A 13,488-nucleotide genomic window follows, 5' to 3' on the forward strand; every position below is an offset into this window, starting at 1 on the left:
ATGTATAGTTGGATGACACATGTAATGCACATAAAATAAGATAATTTACTACTCTCATCGTCTCTTCGTCCTTCCGTAGCCGAGTCGTTTCTTTACATTATATTTATATTTATATACAACAATTCATGCGTTTATGTTGGTGATTATTTGTGTGTTTATTTCCTAATAACACAACGCCGATCTTAAATTCCCACTTGAATTTAATGAACAATTATGTATGATGATTTTATGTATACAATATAGTAACACATTCAGCTTTGACTAATTACACATTTAAGAATACTGAGGGTCAGCAATTGGCCGGCCGACATCAACATTTATTTATTTTAATTTAATCTTTTACTATAACTTTATTAATTAAGTGGAGAGAGAGACGCATGCTTAGCTAATGATGCAATATTATGCTGTATTTTTTCAACTATATGCTATTCAGTTAAAGACAATAATCGAAAACATGTTTTTCCAACTGTTGTGAACTAACATTAAAAAAAACAGAGGATGCTTTTAGACCGGCAATTTCGTAAAGTAGCTCTTTTAATTTATGATAAATATTAGTAATTATTTTTTTAAAAAATAAAAAATGATTAAACGTCTTACCAACTGAGTTGTGCTTGATCATCATGAATATTAATTATCTTGTACAAATTTAAAATCATTGGAATAAGCTTTAGTATGCATATTACATCTTCTAAATAAAATAATTAATTAAAAATAAAAATCATTCTTACATAATTAAATTAATTTCGTAAACTACTTCATGTTTTAAAACTAATTAATTATAAAGTAAAGTACATTCATAAAGTAGTTAATTTTTTAAACTAATTATTGTACTATGTGATGCGTAGGTATATACTATAACAGTTTTTCTCTTCTTGTAATATTTTAATTTAGAAAAAAGAAAGGATTTAAAATTTCATTTTTTTTATTTTTAATGCATATAAAGGGAGGAGTATACAGTCCACAAGACCAGAATCTAAAAGTTATAGCCCATGAGGCAAGTCCAAAATTATTAATACACACAGCCCATGATCAGTAGTCTAAAGCATTAAGTTGATGGACACTTAAAATACTTATAAAGGGTCGGTTGATAGATTATAAATGTTTCGGCAAGATAGAGTAATTATTGCTATAATATGTATCATGATTTATGCTAATTATGTATTTAGTTGGTGTATTTAATAGCTAGTTAAAAATTCATCCTAACTTCAGTTTGGTTTTATAAAGACTTTGAACTTGAGGCAAAGCTAAAGGTGATAATACTGATCATACCAAACCATCGAAGATTCTATCTGGGAAAATAAAGGCAATAAGATGAGAGGATGTAGAAAAAAAGTTATGATTGTATATACGAAAAAAGACTTTTGATTGATTATTTATACGAAAAAGACTTCAAGGCTGCCAACTATCACTTTTTGAAAAATAAAAAAGTGGAAATATATATGCGCCAGTTTTAAATTTTTGATAAAGAACATCATTCCTTTATAGAACATCATTCCAATATATGCGCCAGTTTTTAATTTTTGAAAAAAGTTGATAAAGAACATCATTCCAATATATTTTTTGGTTCCACTAAAATCAGATGCATAATTCTAATTTCTAAAATGATAAATATTTAGTTTTATGGATCCGTCATCAAGCATATGAAATTAAGCTCTTACTTGAGTTTTACAATTGTAGCGAGGAAGTATGGAAAAGTGGGTGGGGTTCTCAGCGTGGAAACGCTATCATGGCATCACAATTTCTTATGTTGATTTATCATCAATTTTTGTTGAAATTTGTACAAGTGGGTGACCAAACTAGTTACATAACTAATTAATGAGTTTTTACATAATTTATACTCTCACCCGGCTCCCGGCCAATATGTCTAATATCAATTCTTTTTGAAATATGTACGTGGGTGACCAAACTAGTTGGAATTTATAATAATTGATGAATTTTTATTACTATAATTTATACCCTCTTCCTCCCAAAAAATTATGTCAAGTATGCACACGAGTTTTAACAACAAAATTAAGTCAGTGTGGACTACGGTTATTTGCTCCGACTATGCTTTCTCTTCGGGAACGACTTCAACGGCGACATGTTTTGTTGCCGAAGAAAGGGTAGAGCACAAGGAGAAAGAGAAACATATATAAAAAGAATTAAAGATATTATGTACTCCTTCTATATATAGAATTAAAGGAAAATATTAGTGTACATATGCGCTCTTGCATGCATGTATGTGCGCGTTGTCTCTATTGAATCTTCTCATATAATGTCGCCGCCTCTTGCTTATGTGTTCCTTGTGGCATGCATAAAAGCTTACATGTTAGAGTATGAAGCGTGAAAGACATTAAATAAGACCCGATATATTTCCTATCATAACTATAATTTGTTTCCTTATAATAGATTTTTATAAGGACAGTGTGACTATAATTAAAGACTCTCTATGTTAGCTATACATAGAGTTACTGTCTCATTGTAAACCAAATTAATAAATTATACTACTAGTAAAATTCTTGTGTCGGTACTGACCCTATGTATGAATACACATAATATCGAACTGGGTAAATACTCATTCTCGCGCAAGAGCGTAGCTCACGCAACAATGGTTAGCATTAATGGCGGAGTCGCCGCACCATAGGTTCAACGGCAACTCTAAGGGTCGTGGTTCACTTTTTTCACTTTGCCTAATAATGTATTCTAGTTGAAAAAGCAGCATCTTCCAATGCCAATAACATGATCTCGACTTGTCCGATCTCACGAATTTCATTTTCTAAATCCTATCTCTCGCCAGTATCATTTCATTGTAGTGTCTCAATCTCACATTACTTCATTAATATTCACATGAATGATTTTCTGTTTAAAAACCAAAAAAAGATGATTGAATATATTTTCACATGCCATGAGGCATGATGGCATAACCACGCCTAGCCCCCACCCCACTCCAACATTTTCTTGGCATAAAATTTCAAACCTCAGTCAGAGAAGTCAGACCTCGGTCCCACTCTTGTTTCTCTCTCTTGAACCACCGAGATTCGCGCATGAGCTAACATCTCTCAACCCAAAAAAGTCCCACATTCCCAATTCCAATCACATTCAATGGAAGAACGGCCGGAGACGGAGCTGATATCCATCCCAGCAACGCCGGAGATACTGACCCCCTCGGGGCAGCGGTCGCCGCGGGCCACCGCGAAGTCGTGGACGCCGACCTCCTTCATATCGCCCCGGTTCCTGAGCCCCATCGGGACGCCCATGAAGAGGGTGCTGGTGAACATGAAGGGCTACCTGGAGGAGGTGGGCCACCTCACCAAGCTCAACCCTCAGGACGCCTGGCTCCCCATCACCGAGTCCCGCAACGGCAACGCCCACTACGCCGCCTTCCACAACCTCAACGCCGGCGTCGGCTTCCAGGCCTTGCTCCTCCCCGTCGCTTTTTCCTTTCTCGGATGGTATTGCTATTCATTTTCTCTCTTTCTTCACTGCTAATTTTAAGCCTTGTTTTTCTTGTTAGAAGCTCAACATTGTTTCATTTTTATGAACCTCATTTTGGTGGTTGCCGGTTTCAATTGGGTCCGCCAAAAGTATCCAAAGTGATGGCGGTCCATCACACAATTTTCTATCATACCAAAATATACTCAAAATACCAAATTTTATACTGTCATTTACGTATATGCCCAATTTCTCATTCCAAAAAATAGGAACGATATTGGTATACCGAAATTTTTGGTAAAGATATGGTTTTTATAGTGACTTCTATGATGCGGATAGCTGTAATATCAATGAACCATCTGCTGGTAATACTCTGACATCGATGTTTCAATTCTGTTTATTTTGCAGGAGTTGGGGGATAATCTCGTTGATCATAGCCTACTTCTGGCAATTGTACACGCTGTGGATACTTGTTCAGCTGCATGAAGCAGTTCCAGGAAAGAGATATAACAGATATGTAGAACTTGCTCAAGCAGCATTTGGTGAGGCTTTTACAATTGAAGAAGAACTAAGAACATCTAAAGATTGCATCCTATATTAATCATGTTTTCATGAAACTCTCTCTTCTCTACGAAAATCAGTTTGGATATCAAAACTTCATAAGCACCACTATTTTTTAGTTATTTCAGTTTGACATTTCTGATAAAAATAGAATCTTGCCACAAAATGTCTCTTCTACATGTTTACTTATGGTATGCCTACTTGATTCTTTTAGGGGAGCGATTAGGCGTCTGGCTCGCGTTGTTTCCAACCGTTTACCTTTCAGCTGGGACTGCAACTGCTCTAATTCTAGTTGGAGGAGAGACCATGAAGTTGTTCTTCCAAACTGTATGCGGTCCACTGTGTTCCTCGAATCCTCTGACCACGGTCGAGTGGTATCTGGTATTCACATCTCTGTGCATTGTGTTATCCCAACTCCCGAATCTCAACTCCATTGCGGGGCTCTCACTCGTAGGGGCTGTCACAGCAATCACATACTGCACCATGGTGTGGGTGCTTTCTGTGAGCCAAAACCGCCCCCCGACCATGACATATGAACCGGTCTCAATGCCCACCGTATCAGCTTCCTTTTTTTCTGTACTTAATGCACTTGGAATCATAGCATTTGCTTTCCGAGGCCACAACTTAGTCCTCGAAATTCAGGTCTGTCTCATCTCCTCACAAACATATATACACATTTGTGTCGAATAAATTTATGAAATCGGTTATCTGATATCTTCCCAGGCAACAATGCCATCAACCTTCAAAAAACCAGCTCATGTGCCAATGTGGAGAGGAGCAAAGGTTGCCTATGTCTTCATAGCTATGTGCATATTTCCTGTTGCAATTGGAGGCTATTGGGCTTATGGAAACCTCGTATGTCTCTCCCTTTTCCGTTGCTTACTATAATGATATGCAAGAAGCTATTGCTTATCCTAATACTAATGACAATCATTGCAGATGCCTTCTGGAGGGATACTAAATGCGCTGTTCGGATTCCACAGTCACGACATCTCTAGGGGTCTCCTGGCTATGACGTTCCTTCTCGTCGTCTTCAACTGCTTGAGCAGCTTCCAGATATACTCGATGCCAGTGTTTGACAGTTTCGAAGCAGGTTACACGAGCAGGACTAACCGGCCCTGCTCAATCTGGGTGAGGTCGGGTTTCAGGGTGTTCTATGGGTTTGTCAACTTATTCATAGGCGTTGCACTTCCGTTTCTGTCGAGCCTTGCTGGTTTACTGGGTGGACTTACGCTACCAGTGACGTTTGCATACCCGTGTTTCATGTGGGTTCTGATAAAGAAGCCTCCGAAGTACAGCTTCAACTGGTATTCGAACTGGATTCTCGGATGGTTGGGTATCGCCTTCAGCTTGGCGTTTTCGATCGGTGGGATTTGGAGCATGGTTAACAGTGGCCTCAAGCTCAAGTTTTTCAAACCAAACTGATGATGGGGTTGAAGAGTTGCTCTGATGTTTGTAGTTTATGATAATAGATGTTTGTTGTAATGTGTTTTTGATCCTTAAAATGTGGTTTGAGTTGAGAGGGACATGTGTATGATATTTGTGTGTGAATTTGTGGTTTTGGAAGTGGAAATTAGGATCAGTGTTTTTACCTTTTCCTTTGATTAATTGGTCAATTCTTCTCAATCATGGATTGTTTTCTTTCACCAAATTTCTTAAAACATTTCATTTAAATTAGAAATTAAATAAATCTACTTAAAAACACATAGTACTACTACATAGAACTAGTAGGAGTACTACATTTTGTTTTAGTAATTTTGTAAATCCTAATTTTGCTTTATTAATTTTGTTGCTTTATTTTCATTTGTGTTTAGCAATAAATGATTTTGGATTTCTGTTTGAAATGGTTTTAGTGAATTTGGATTTGCTAAGTATTCGACCATCAGTTGCGACAAATTTAATCAACGAAACAAACAATTTGAGCTAAACTGCGTCGTTTCAATCACCGTAAATGCTGCAGAGGATCGCTACCATCTCTACACGCGCCTGTGTTGGTGACCCACGCAAACGATCACTTCACGAGCTTGCATTTATTATGCTACAAACCCTTCCCATCAAATTCCAATTCGATTAGTCACCTTGATTTGTCAGCTTTCTCGATTCCTTCACAACATTTTCCGAATTACAATTCGAGAAGATGTGAGTTGCAATAGAATCAATAATTTTCTCTGGTTTTTAGACAGATAGAGAAGATGTGGAATCCGAGAAGGCCTCACTTTCTTCTGGGTTTTGACCCATCCTTTTGCTCTGAAAGACTGGTAAATATCTCCTCTGCAATTTTCCCAGTGTTCATCTCTTCTTTTCTATATTACCATGCTTGTTTTATGTATGTATTTAATTTAATTAGTGGATTAGGATGTAATGTGGCTCAAGATTGTGTCTGATGGTTCAGAATCAAATTTATTAGCTTCTTGAATCATGGGTTAGAGAGTTAATTTTCAAATTCATTTTCCACTTAGATTAAACACCCATTACAGAATGAAAGAGTTGATTGACATGCAATCCAATCATTATTCAGACACCTCACTAGCTAATAGATATGCAGTTATAGAAAAGTATAGACTTTATATAGGGGATTATCTTGTTGGAGGTTTCACAGTTAGTAAGATACAAATTGAATCTCTGTTTGTATCACTTGGAAATCTTTCTTCTTTGTATAATAGATAATGGTGTATGATGGATTTAGGGACAGTTTAGAATTGAAAAATGATCTAGAAGTTATGCCTTTTGTGCTTTGATGCACTGGAAGAACTAAAGAAGGGCTGCCAACAATGTTAATTTTCATAGATTTGCTTTGGCAGGGACATATATTAGGCAGTTCAACCATCAACGGTTCAGTATAAACTTCATTTGTGTGAACCATTTGCATGAACTGTGTTTTAGTCTTTTAGAACGAGTGGGGCCATTCAGTATGTCTGTAGATTTCTTTGCAATTTAAATTCATTGCTCTGACCTCTTATTGACAACATGCACCTCTTTTCCCTCAGAACATACCGTGTAATTTTGTAAAATATATGGAAGGAACAGCTCCCGGGACAGCAGTTTTGGTAGGTCCTAGTGGGAACAGTTGGTTTACTGATCTGATTCTGGTTGAAAACGGTTTGTTCCTCAATGATGGTTGGGCTGATTTTGCGAAAGATCACTTTCTTGAACATGGTGATTCAATAGTTTTTAGGTATGATGGAGATTCGAATTTTACATTGCAAATTTTTGACCGGAGCATGTGTGAGAAGCAAGCTGCATTTAGTGCTAAAAGCAGCCAAGATGTGAGTAGATATGATAGTATTGTGGTAAGAAAAAGACAAAGGGAAAGATCAGCTCATCTAGATAGCATTATTGAAGGAGTTCCCAATAAGAGATGCTCCCAGCCACGATCTGATAGCATGTGTGATGCTCATGAGAACCATTCAAATTTGGTCAACACAGAAGATTGGATGCAGCAAGCTGATGGAAACAGTAGCATGAAGAATCTTATTAGAGTTGCACTTCCTCTTGCAGCTGTTCCACGTGACTACACAGGTAGTGTTGGTTAGAGGTGCTAGTTGTGAGGCTATAGTTAATAATGGCCAATATAAATTTATCACTGACATAATCAAATTTCGTACACTGTACGGAGCTTGGCTTTGGGATCTTGTTACTTATAGACTTTTCTTTTTTTTTTTAAACAAACCGATTTAACAATTTTATTCACTAATTTATGCTTTTGATGCAGATCACAGAACCACAAATCTAGATGTACTGCTTTCTGCTTCAGAAGCAGAAAAAATGGCGCAATCTTTCGAGTCGTCTTTCCCCAGCTTTCTGAAAGTCATGAAGCGATTCAATATAAGTGGTTCTTACACTCTGGTAAACACTATACTGCTATCTTGACTTCTCAATTTTTAAGCCAACATTTTTTCTGTATGTTGAATTATAAATTATAATTATTCAGCAGTGGATGACACTAGGCAAAACAAATGGTAATAATGCCTTGAGTAAGTGCATTTCAATTACTGCATGGCCATCTTTTCAAGGTTCTTTTCGTCTTCATTTTCTTTTATGTTTTACTTCTTTTAATGAGTTCGCTGTTTAATGCTACTGAACTTATCTGTACGTATTTTCTTAAGCCGTTTTTGAGCATAGTGTGCCGATGACATGTAGATGCAATGTCTTCCTAGAATTTGCTTTAGTGAAGCCACTTCAATGTGGAACTTGTAGCATTATTTTATTGTGTTGGAAAGACCAGACCTCTTAAGTATTTGCAGTTCCTTTTTTTTCTGCACTAATATTTACCGTTTATTTTGATTTCTTTTCAGAATGTCCCCTATCAGTTTGCAACCGAACACCTTCCAAAATGCAAAGTAAAAATTGTGCTTCGTAATTTAAGAGGAGAGAGTTGGACGGTGAATTCAATTCCCACAACAAAAGTCCAAACATCGCATACTTTTTGTGGAGGATGGCTGAGTTTTGTACGGGACAACAATATTGATGTAGGAGACATTTGTATCTTTGAGCTTCTGCTCAAGTTTGAGATGCAAGTGAGAATTCTTAGAGTAAGAAAGGAAGAGATAGATGGTCATCATGGTGAGGGAGATCATAGAGGGAGAAGCAATGGTTGCTCAACAACATCAAATAAAATGTCACGACGCAAACCAAAGAAAAAAAGTGAAACTTCTCATAGTATGAAAGGATCTACTGCATGCTCTCTATCAAATAATTGCGTCACAGAATCAGGTGACATATCTCTTGTTTTTTATGCTAAAGGTGTTGCTCTATCTTCCAATTTCTGAGATACTACAGACCTCCACTGAACTCTGTTACATTAAAAAATTTGCTCAGATATCCTTAAAACGTTTGGCTCCCTTGAAAAACAAGGTTCTCTTAAAGGTTGTATGTCAATGAAGTCTGTTCCTGAAGAAAAAATGGCTGCTCAATATTTCGTCTCCAGTTATCCCCATTTTGTTCGAGTTATGAAAAAGTTCAACATCAGTGGTTCATTCACGCTGGTGAGCAGTTCTTGGTTTCATTTTACCCATGCTATCTCTGTTTTTTGTATTTTATTATTTGTGTAGAGTATTAGCATTGTTGACCACATGAATTTGTATTGTAGGTAGTTTTAAACGCCTGCTCTACTTTTAGCTTAGGTGAGTTTTATGCAGGCATAAATATAAGAGAGACTAATAGAACTTTGACACCTCTAATAATAGATAGGCAACTCTTATAATACTTCATTGATCTTGGGATCGGCTGGTAAATTGTTACATTTATGTAGTCTCTGATTTCTGAACTTTATCCGATAATTCAGGAGCCATCGAATCTCTTAAATAGAAGGAGGTTGTCCTGTTATTCATTTGTAACATAAGATTATCATTGTAACTATTGTTGAAGATGGCAATATATCCTGTAGATTGATATTATTTGCTATATTGTTGTCATGTATCTACTGTGTAGTCCATGGTTCTAATATAATGAATGTGTTGTTTTAACTTGTACATGATCAATTGCTGAGAAATTTTGTACTATATAATACAGAAAATTCCGTATCAATTTTCTATGGAGCACCTGCCACACAGCAAAACAGAGATTGTTCTTCGTAATTTAAGTGGAAAATGCTGGACTGTAAATTCTATCCCCACTTTAAAGGTCCAGACTTTGCATACTTTCTGTGGAGGGTGGATGGCTTTTGTTCGTGATAATGATATCCAAATGGGAGATATTTGCATCTTTGAGCTTGTTGGGAAATGTGAAATGCGTGTTCACATATGTGGTATTGGGAAGAAAGGATTGGATTACCAGCATGGCACAAAGAATCTTCCCATGCCTTAAGATTTGGACGCCAGTTAATATGTACAGTAACTACCAAGGTTAGCTTTACTTTATTTGACTGTTGCCTTAAAAAAATAATGTTATATTATTGACTATTTTTCATTTATTAAATGAGTCTGACATATACTTTTTGAGCTATAATTTGGTCAAGGGATCGGTAAGTATTGGATAAAGTGGGAGTTAACTTGTAATTGTAGATTGCATTTTCAGTGATATTCTTTATTTTATTTAGTTATAATGTAAATAAACCAAGAAAAGAATTGGGAACTAGCGATGACTGTAATTGTATAAGGGAATTAATCAGAGTTGGGAAGAAAATGTTTGTTCTATCATCTACCTTGTGGGCACAACTATTTTCCTTTCTAAGTTCAGGTCTTGACTTGTTTCTTTTCTATTCATTGTCATATCATCAAATTGGCAAAGTTCTTTTATGTTCTTGTGTGGAGCTTCTGTCTTTTCCTAGTCATAGCCCTTCACTCCTGATAACATTGTAAATAATGCAATAAAACACAACTTCTAATGTCATTTTATGCAAGTATAGTTTTCCTTTCTTTGTTGAGAAGCTGTTAATTGATTTTTTTGCTGTGAACTGTGATAAGGATGCATGCAGTTCCTATGTTCGATTCACAGAAGCATCAAAATTTCACATATGCTGAATGTAGTTAAACTAACGGTGAATGCAGTACTTTATACATTTAGTGCCGTGTCCTCATGTTTGTAACTGAACGTGATATACACACCATCGTAGTGGGTCATTGTGTTGCGAACTTTTGGAAGGGCCGATTTAGTGCTGTGGACTATTCGACCCATTATAGTAGAGTTGATGCCTTGATGGGTGACTTATTTTAGGCTCTTAATTGAATATTTTCAGTGCGTGCTGTTCATCGACTTATGCTTTTCGTTGTCCCCTCTTGTTTTCAGCAGGCTATGTATCATTTTGATCACGGCTTTCAGTCTTTGCGGAGTGCACTTCCAGGATTGTGAAAGCAGGTCTTCTTCTTCATCTGCACCATATTTGTACTGGAACTGTTAGGGAATAACTGGTTAATGCAAACGAGAAGACATTTATTGACTGTATGTCTTCTTTAACAGTGTAAACTTAAGCTGGATGTTGTTGGTGTCTGTAACTGAAGTTTAATTGCCTTGAAACTCCATTAGGGTCTGTTCTGAATTACATTTTTCTTGAATGGAAACAAGACAAAGAGACTAATGGTAAGTATGTACAGCTTGTAGTTAGCAATTAGAGCTTAGTCTCTTGTTCATATGTGACTGCTTTTTTTGCAACTTGTTAACCTCTTAGCTCCTAGTGGTACTGTATTGCAAAAGTTACTCTAAACTTTTCATGATTGATAAAGGTGTTTTTGTATCATTATTAGGATCTAGTTCATGGCCGAGTAGAAGTAGAAAGCGATTATGCGGGTGGGATCTTCACGGACCGAAAAAAGTTGTAGTTTGTTTGATAATGGTTGAGTTAAGTTCCTCGGCCTGAACCGAGGAGTCTCTTATATATGTTCATTTCCACCATTCCATCAGGATACTAATCAAACAAGATTAGTTTAAGAGTAAAGGCCAAAATTGGTTCTGAACATATGTCCATTTTATTACGATTTTGGTCCTAGACGTTACCTTTTTAAATTTTGTATCCCGAACATTTTAATTCGGATCAAAATTAGTCCTACACTAACAGTTTCGTCAATTTTTAAATGGTAAACATTTTTAACCCAATTTTGACCAATTAAAGCTGTTAACTATGATTACTTACTTCCTAATTATATCCTTAATTATTTTAATAAGTTATCATTTAAAATATAAAATAAATAATATTAAAAAGAAAATAAAATAGAATGGGTCACTCAAAAAATATGTCTGAGTAGAACAAACACTTAGCTAATTTGACCGTTTAAAAATTGACGGAACTGTTAGTTTAGGGCCAATTGTGATCCGAGTTGAAATGTTTGGGATGAAAAAAACTTAAAAGATGTCTAGGACCAAAATCATAAAATGACCACCAATTGTGATCTGAGTTGAAATGTTTGGAATGCAACAATTCAAAAGATAATGTCTATGACCAAAATTATAAATTAGCATATGTTCAGGATCAATTTTGACATTTACTCTTAGTTTAAATAATAGGAGTTGTAATGTTTTCGAATTTACTAGTTTTATGGTTGGTGTCTTATAAACACCCTTTATTTATCAAAATATTTGTTACGTGGTGTCATTTTTGGCAATATCCTTTATCAACTCAAACATCTACCAATTATTTTCTTAAAGCTTGTGTAAATCAAATATTGGATATAAATTGTGGGTATAGTAAGTAGTAGTACTTATTTTTATCTAATATAATTTAATACTACTATTTAATAGTCAGAGTAAACATTTCAAAATTGAATACTCCTAGTACTTGATTTTGTTTAATGTGGGCCTTACTGGAATTATTGGGCTAGGCCTAAAAAAGGATGACGTGAATGATCACAACTCATTATTTTGACATTTTTTTGGTTCAATAAGAATTAAATAAAAAAATAAAAAAAGGCACAACCATTCTAAAAAATATGTTTGTGCCTAAGTATAATTTTTTTTTATTATCACCATTTAGTATTTGATAAATAAATAATTTTAAAATTCGTAAATTCTAATGTTGCATATGGCATTTTATTGGATGATTTAATTGATAAATCATAGATCTTTGACCAAAAAATTCAAGGATTAGAGTACCATAAATGGTGGAGATTATTTCAATCTGAAGTAGATTGCTAAGTCACTAATATAAGTCTAGTTTAGGACTTTTCTTTGTTAGTCACGAGCGTCACATCAGGGTAACCGCAGTGACCGGAAATTGAAAAGGTTTTTCTAAGTCTTCCACTTATAACTGAATTACATTTAATTTCTTGCCCAAGTATTTATTATATGAGTAATGATAAATAACCAAATTTTGTACAACCAAAACAAGATCATATTAGTAATTTTGATGTGTTAATTAAATATTAAGATACTAAATATAGTTGGTTAACAAATTAAAAACACTTTATTAGTTTTTGGCCTCATTTTCAATTTTTTATTTTTATATTTAAATTATTTCTCTATTATTTTTCAAATTTGAATTAAAACATGCATTAATTATATTTTATGATTAAAAAAAAATTAAAAAATTATACACAAATACCATAATATTATGAACGTTCCCTATACTATATGTATGTCTATATTTTTTAATTAAATGCATAAATAAATTATATTTTTTCTTAAATAAACCAATTTTTGGTTGTACAAAATTTGGTTGCATAGCTTTATTGTTATTATATATGTAATAAGTGGAAACATGAATTAATGGTGGAGAATATCGAGTAGTTTATATTATATAAATATAATATATTCTATTTTTTTAATTTGTGGGCAAGAAAAATGGTGGAGTTCATCTTAAAGTTGAGGATTACCAAATAGGTTGGACATGCACTGATTATGTTTGTGGTTCAAGTGTAAGATGGCTCAATTGCGTAAAAGAAAATAATAGAAAAAATATTTGACTACTACGATGACACGAAGCATAAATACTTTGTTGGAGATCAAACTTCAAACCATAATTCAAGAGTTAATAATGTAATTTTAAAAATAAATTATAAAAATAACAATGTTGATAATATGTGAATCACACTATAAGAAATTTTCATATATAAAAGAAATAATAAAACAAGATTAAATATTAATATG

The 13,488-nt window shown here is 34.7% G+C and overlaps 2 protein-coding genes across 2 annotated transcripts; both read left to right on the forward strand.

Annotated features, from left to right (window-relative positions):
• The first annotated feature begins 2,953 nt into the window (after positions 1-2,953).
• Positions 2,954-5,580, forward strand: LOC125185584 (Transmembrane amino acid transporter family protein). The gene is made up of 5 exons (XM_089062741.1): positions 2,954-3,431; positions 3,820-3,953; positions 4,187-4,614; positions 4,696-4,827; positions 4,912-5,580. Exons 1-5 carry the CDS (start codon positions 3,082-3,084, stop codon positions 5,395-5,397), a joined length of 1,530 nt encoding a protein of 509 aa, XP_088918867.1. The 5' UTR covers positions 2,954-3,081; the 3' UTR covers positions 5,398-5,580.
• Positions 5,581-5,905: 325 nt separating this feature from the next.
• On the forward strand, positions 5,906-11,013 carry LOC125222942 (B3 domain-containing protein Os01g0723500-like). The gene is made up of 7 exons (XM_048125844.2): positions 5,906-6,230; positions 6,960-7,491; positions 7,685-7,818; positions 8,268-8,685; positions 8,791-8,957; positions 9,484-9,815; positions 10,699-11,013. The coding sequence occupies exons 1-6, from the start codon at positions 6,165-6,167 to the stop codon at positions 9,775-9,777; spliced, it is 1,611 nt and encodes a 536-aa protein (XP_047981801.1). The 5' UTR covers positions 5,906-6,164; the 3' UTR covers positions 9,778-9,815; positions 10,699-11,013.
• The last annotated feature ends 2,475 nt before the right edge of the window (positions 11,014-13,488 follow it).

The sequence above is a fragment of the Salvia hispanica genome, chromosome 1, assembly GCF_029641045.1.
Source record: "Salvia hispanica isolate PSC_SH4W2 chromosome 1, Shi_PSC_v1, whole genome shotgun sequence".
Classification (NCBI taxonomy): domain Eukaryota; kingdom Viridiplantae; phylum Streptophyta; class Magnoliopsida; order Lamiales; family Lamiaceae; genus Salvia; species Salvia hispanica.

Excerpts from the sequence above, each read along its gene's own strand:
- LOC125185584 (XM_089062741.1), top strand. The coding sequence starts at position 3,082 with ATGGAAGAACGGCCGGAGACGGAGCTGATATCCATCCCAGCAACGCCG. Across the intron at positions 4,615-4,695 it reads ACTTAGTCCTCGAAATTCAG|GCAACAATGCCATCAACCTT; the intron begins GTCTGTCTCATC and ends ATATCTTCCCAG. Across the intron at positions 4,828-4,911 it reads ATTGGGCTTATGGAAACCTC|ATGCCTTCTGGAGGGATACT; the intron begins GTATGTCTCTCC and ends CAATCATTGCAG.
- LOC125222942 (XM_048125844.2), top strand. The coding sequence starts at position 6,165 with ATGTGGAATCCGAGAAGGCCTCACTTTCTTCTGGGTTTTGACCCATCC. Across the intron at positions 7,492-7,684 it reads TGTTCCACGTGACTACACAG|ATCACAGAACCACAAATCTA; the intron begins GTAGTGTTGGTT and ends CTTTTGATGCAG. Across the intron at positions 8,686-8,790 it reads TAATTGCGTCACAGAATCAG|ATATCCTTAAAACGTTTGGC; the intron begins GTGACATATCTC and ends AAATTTGCTCAG.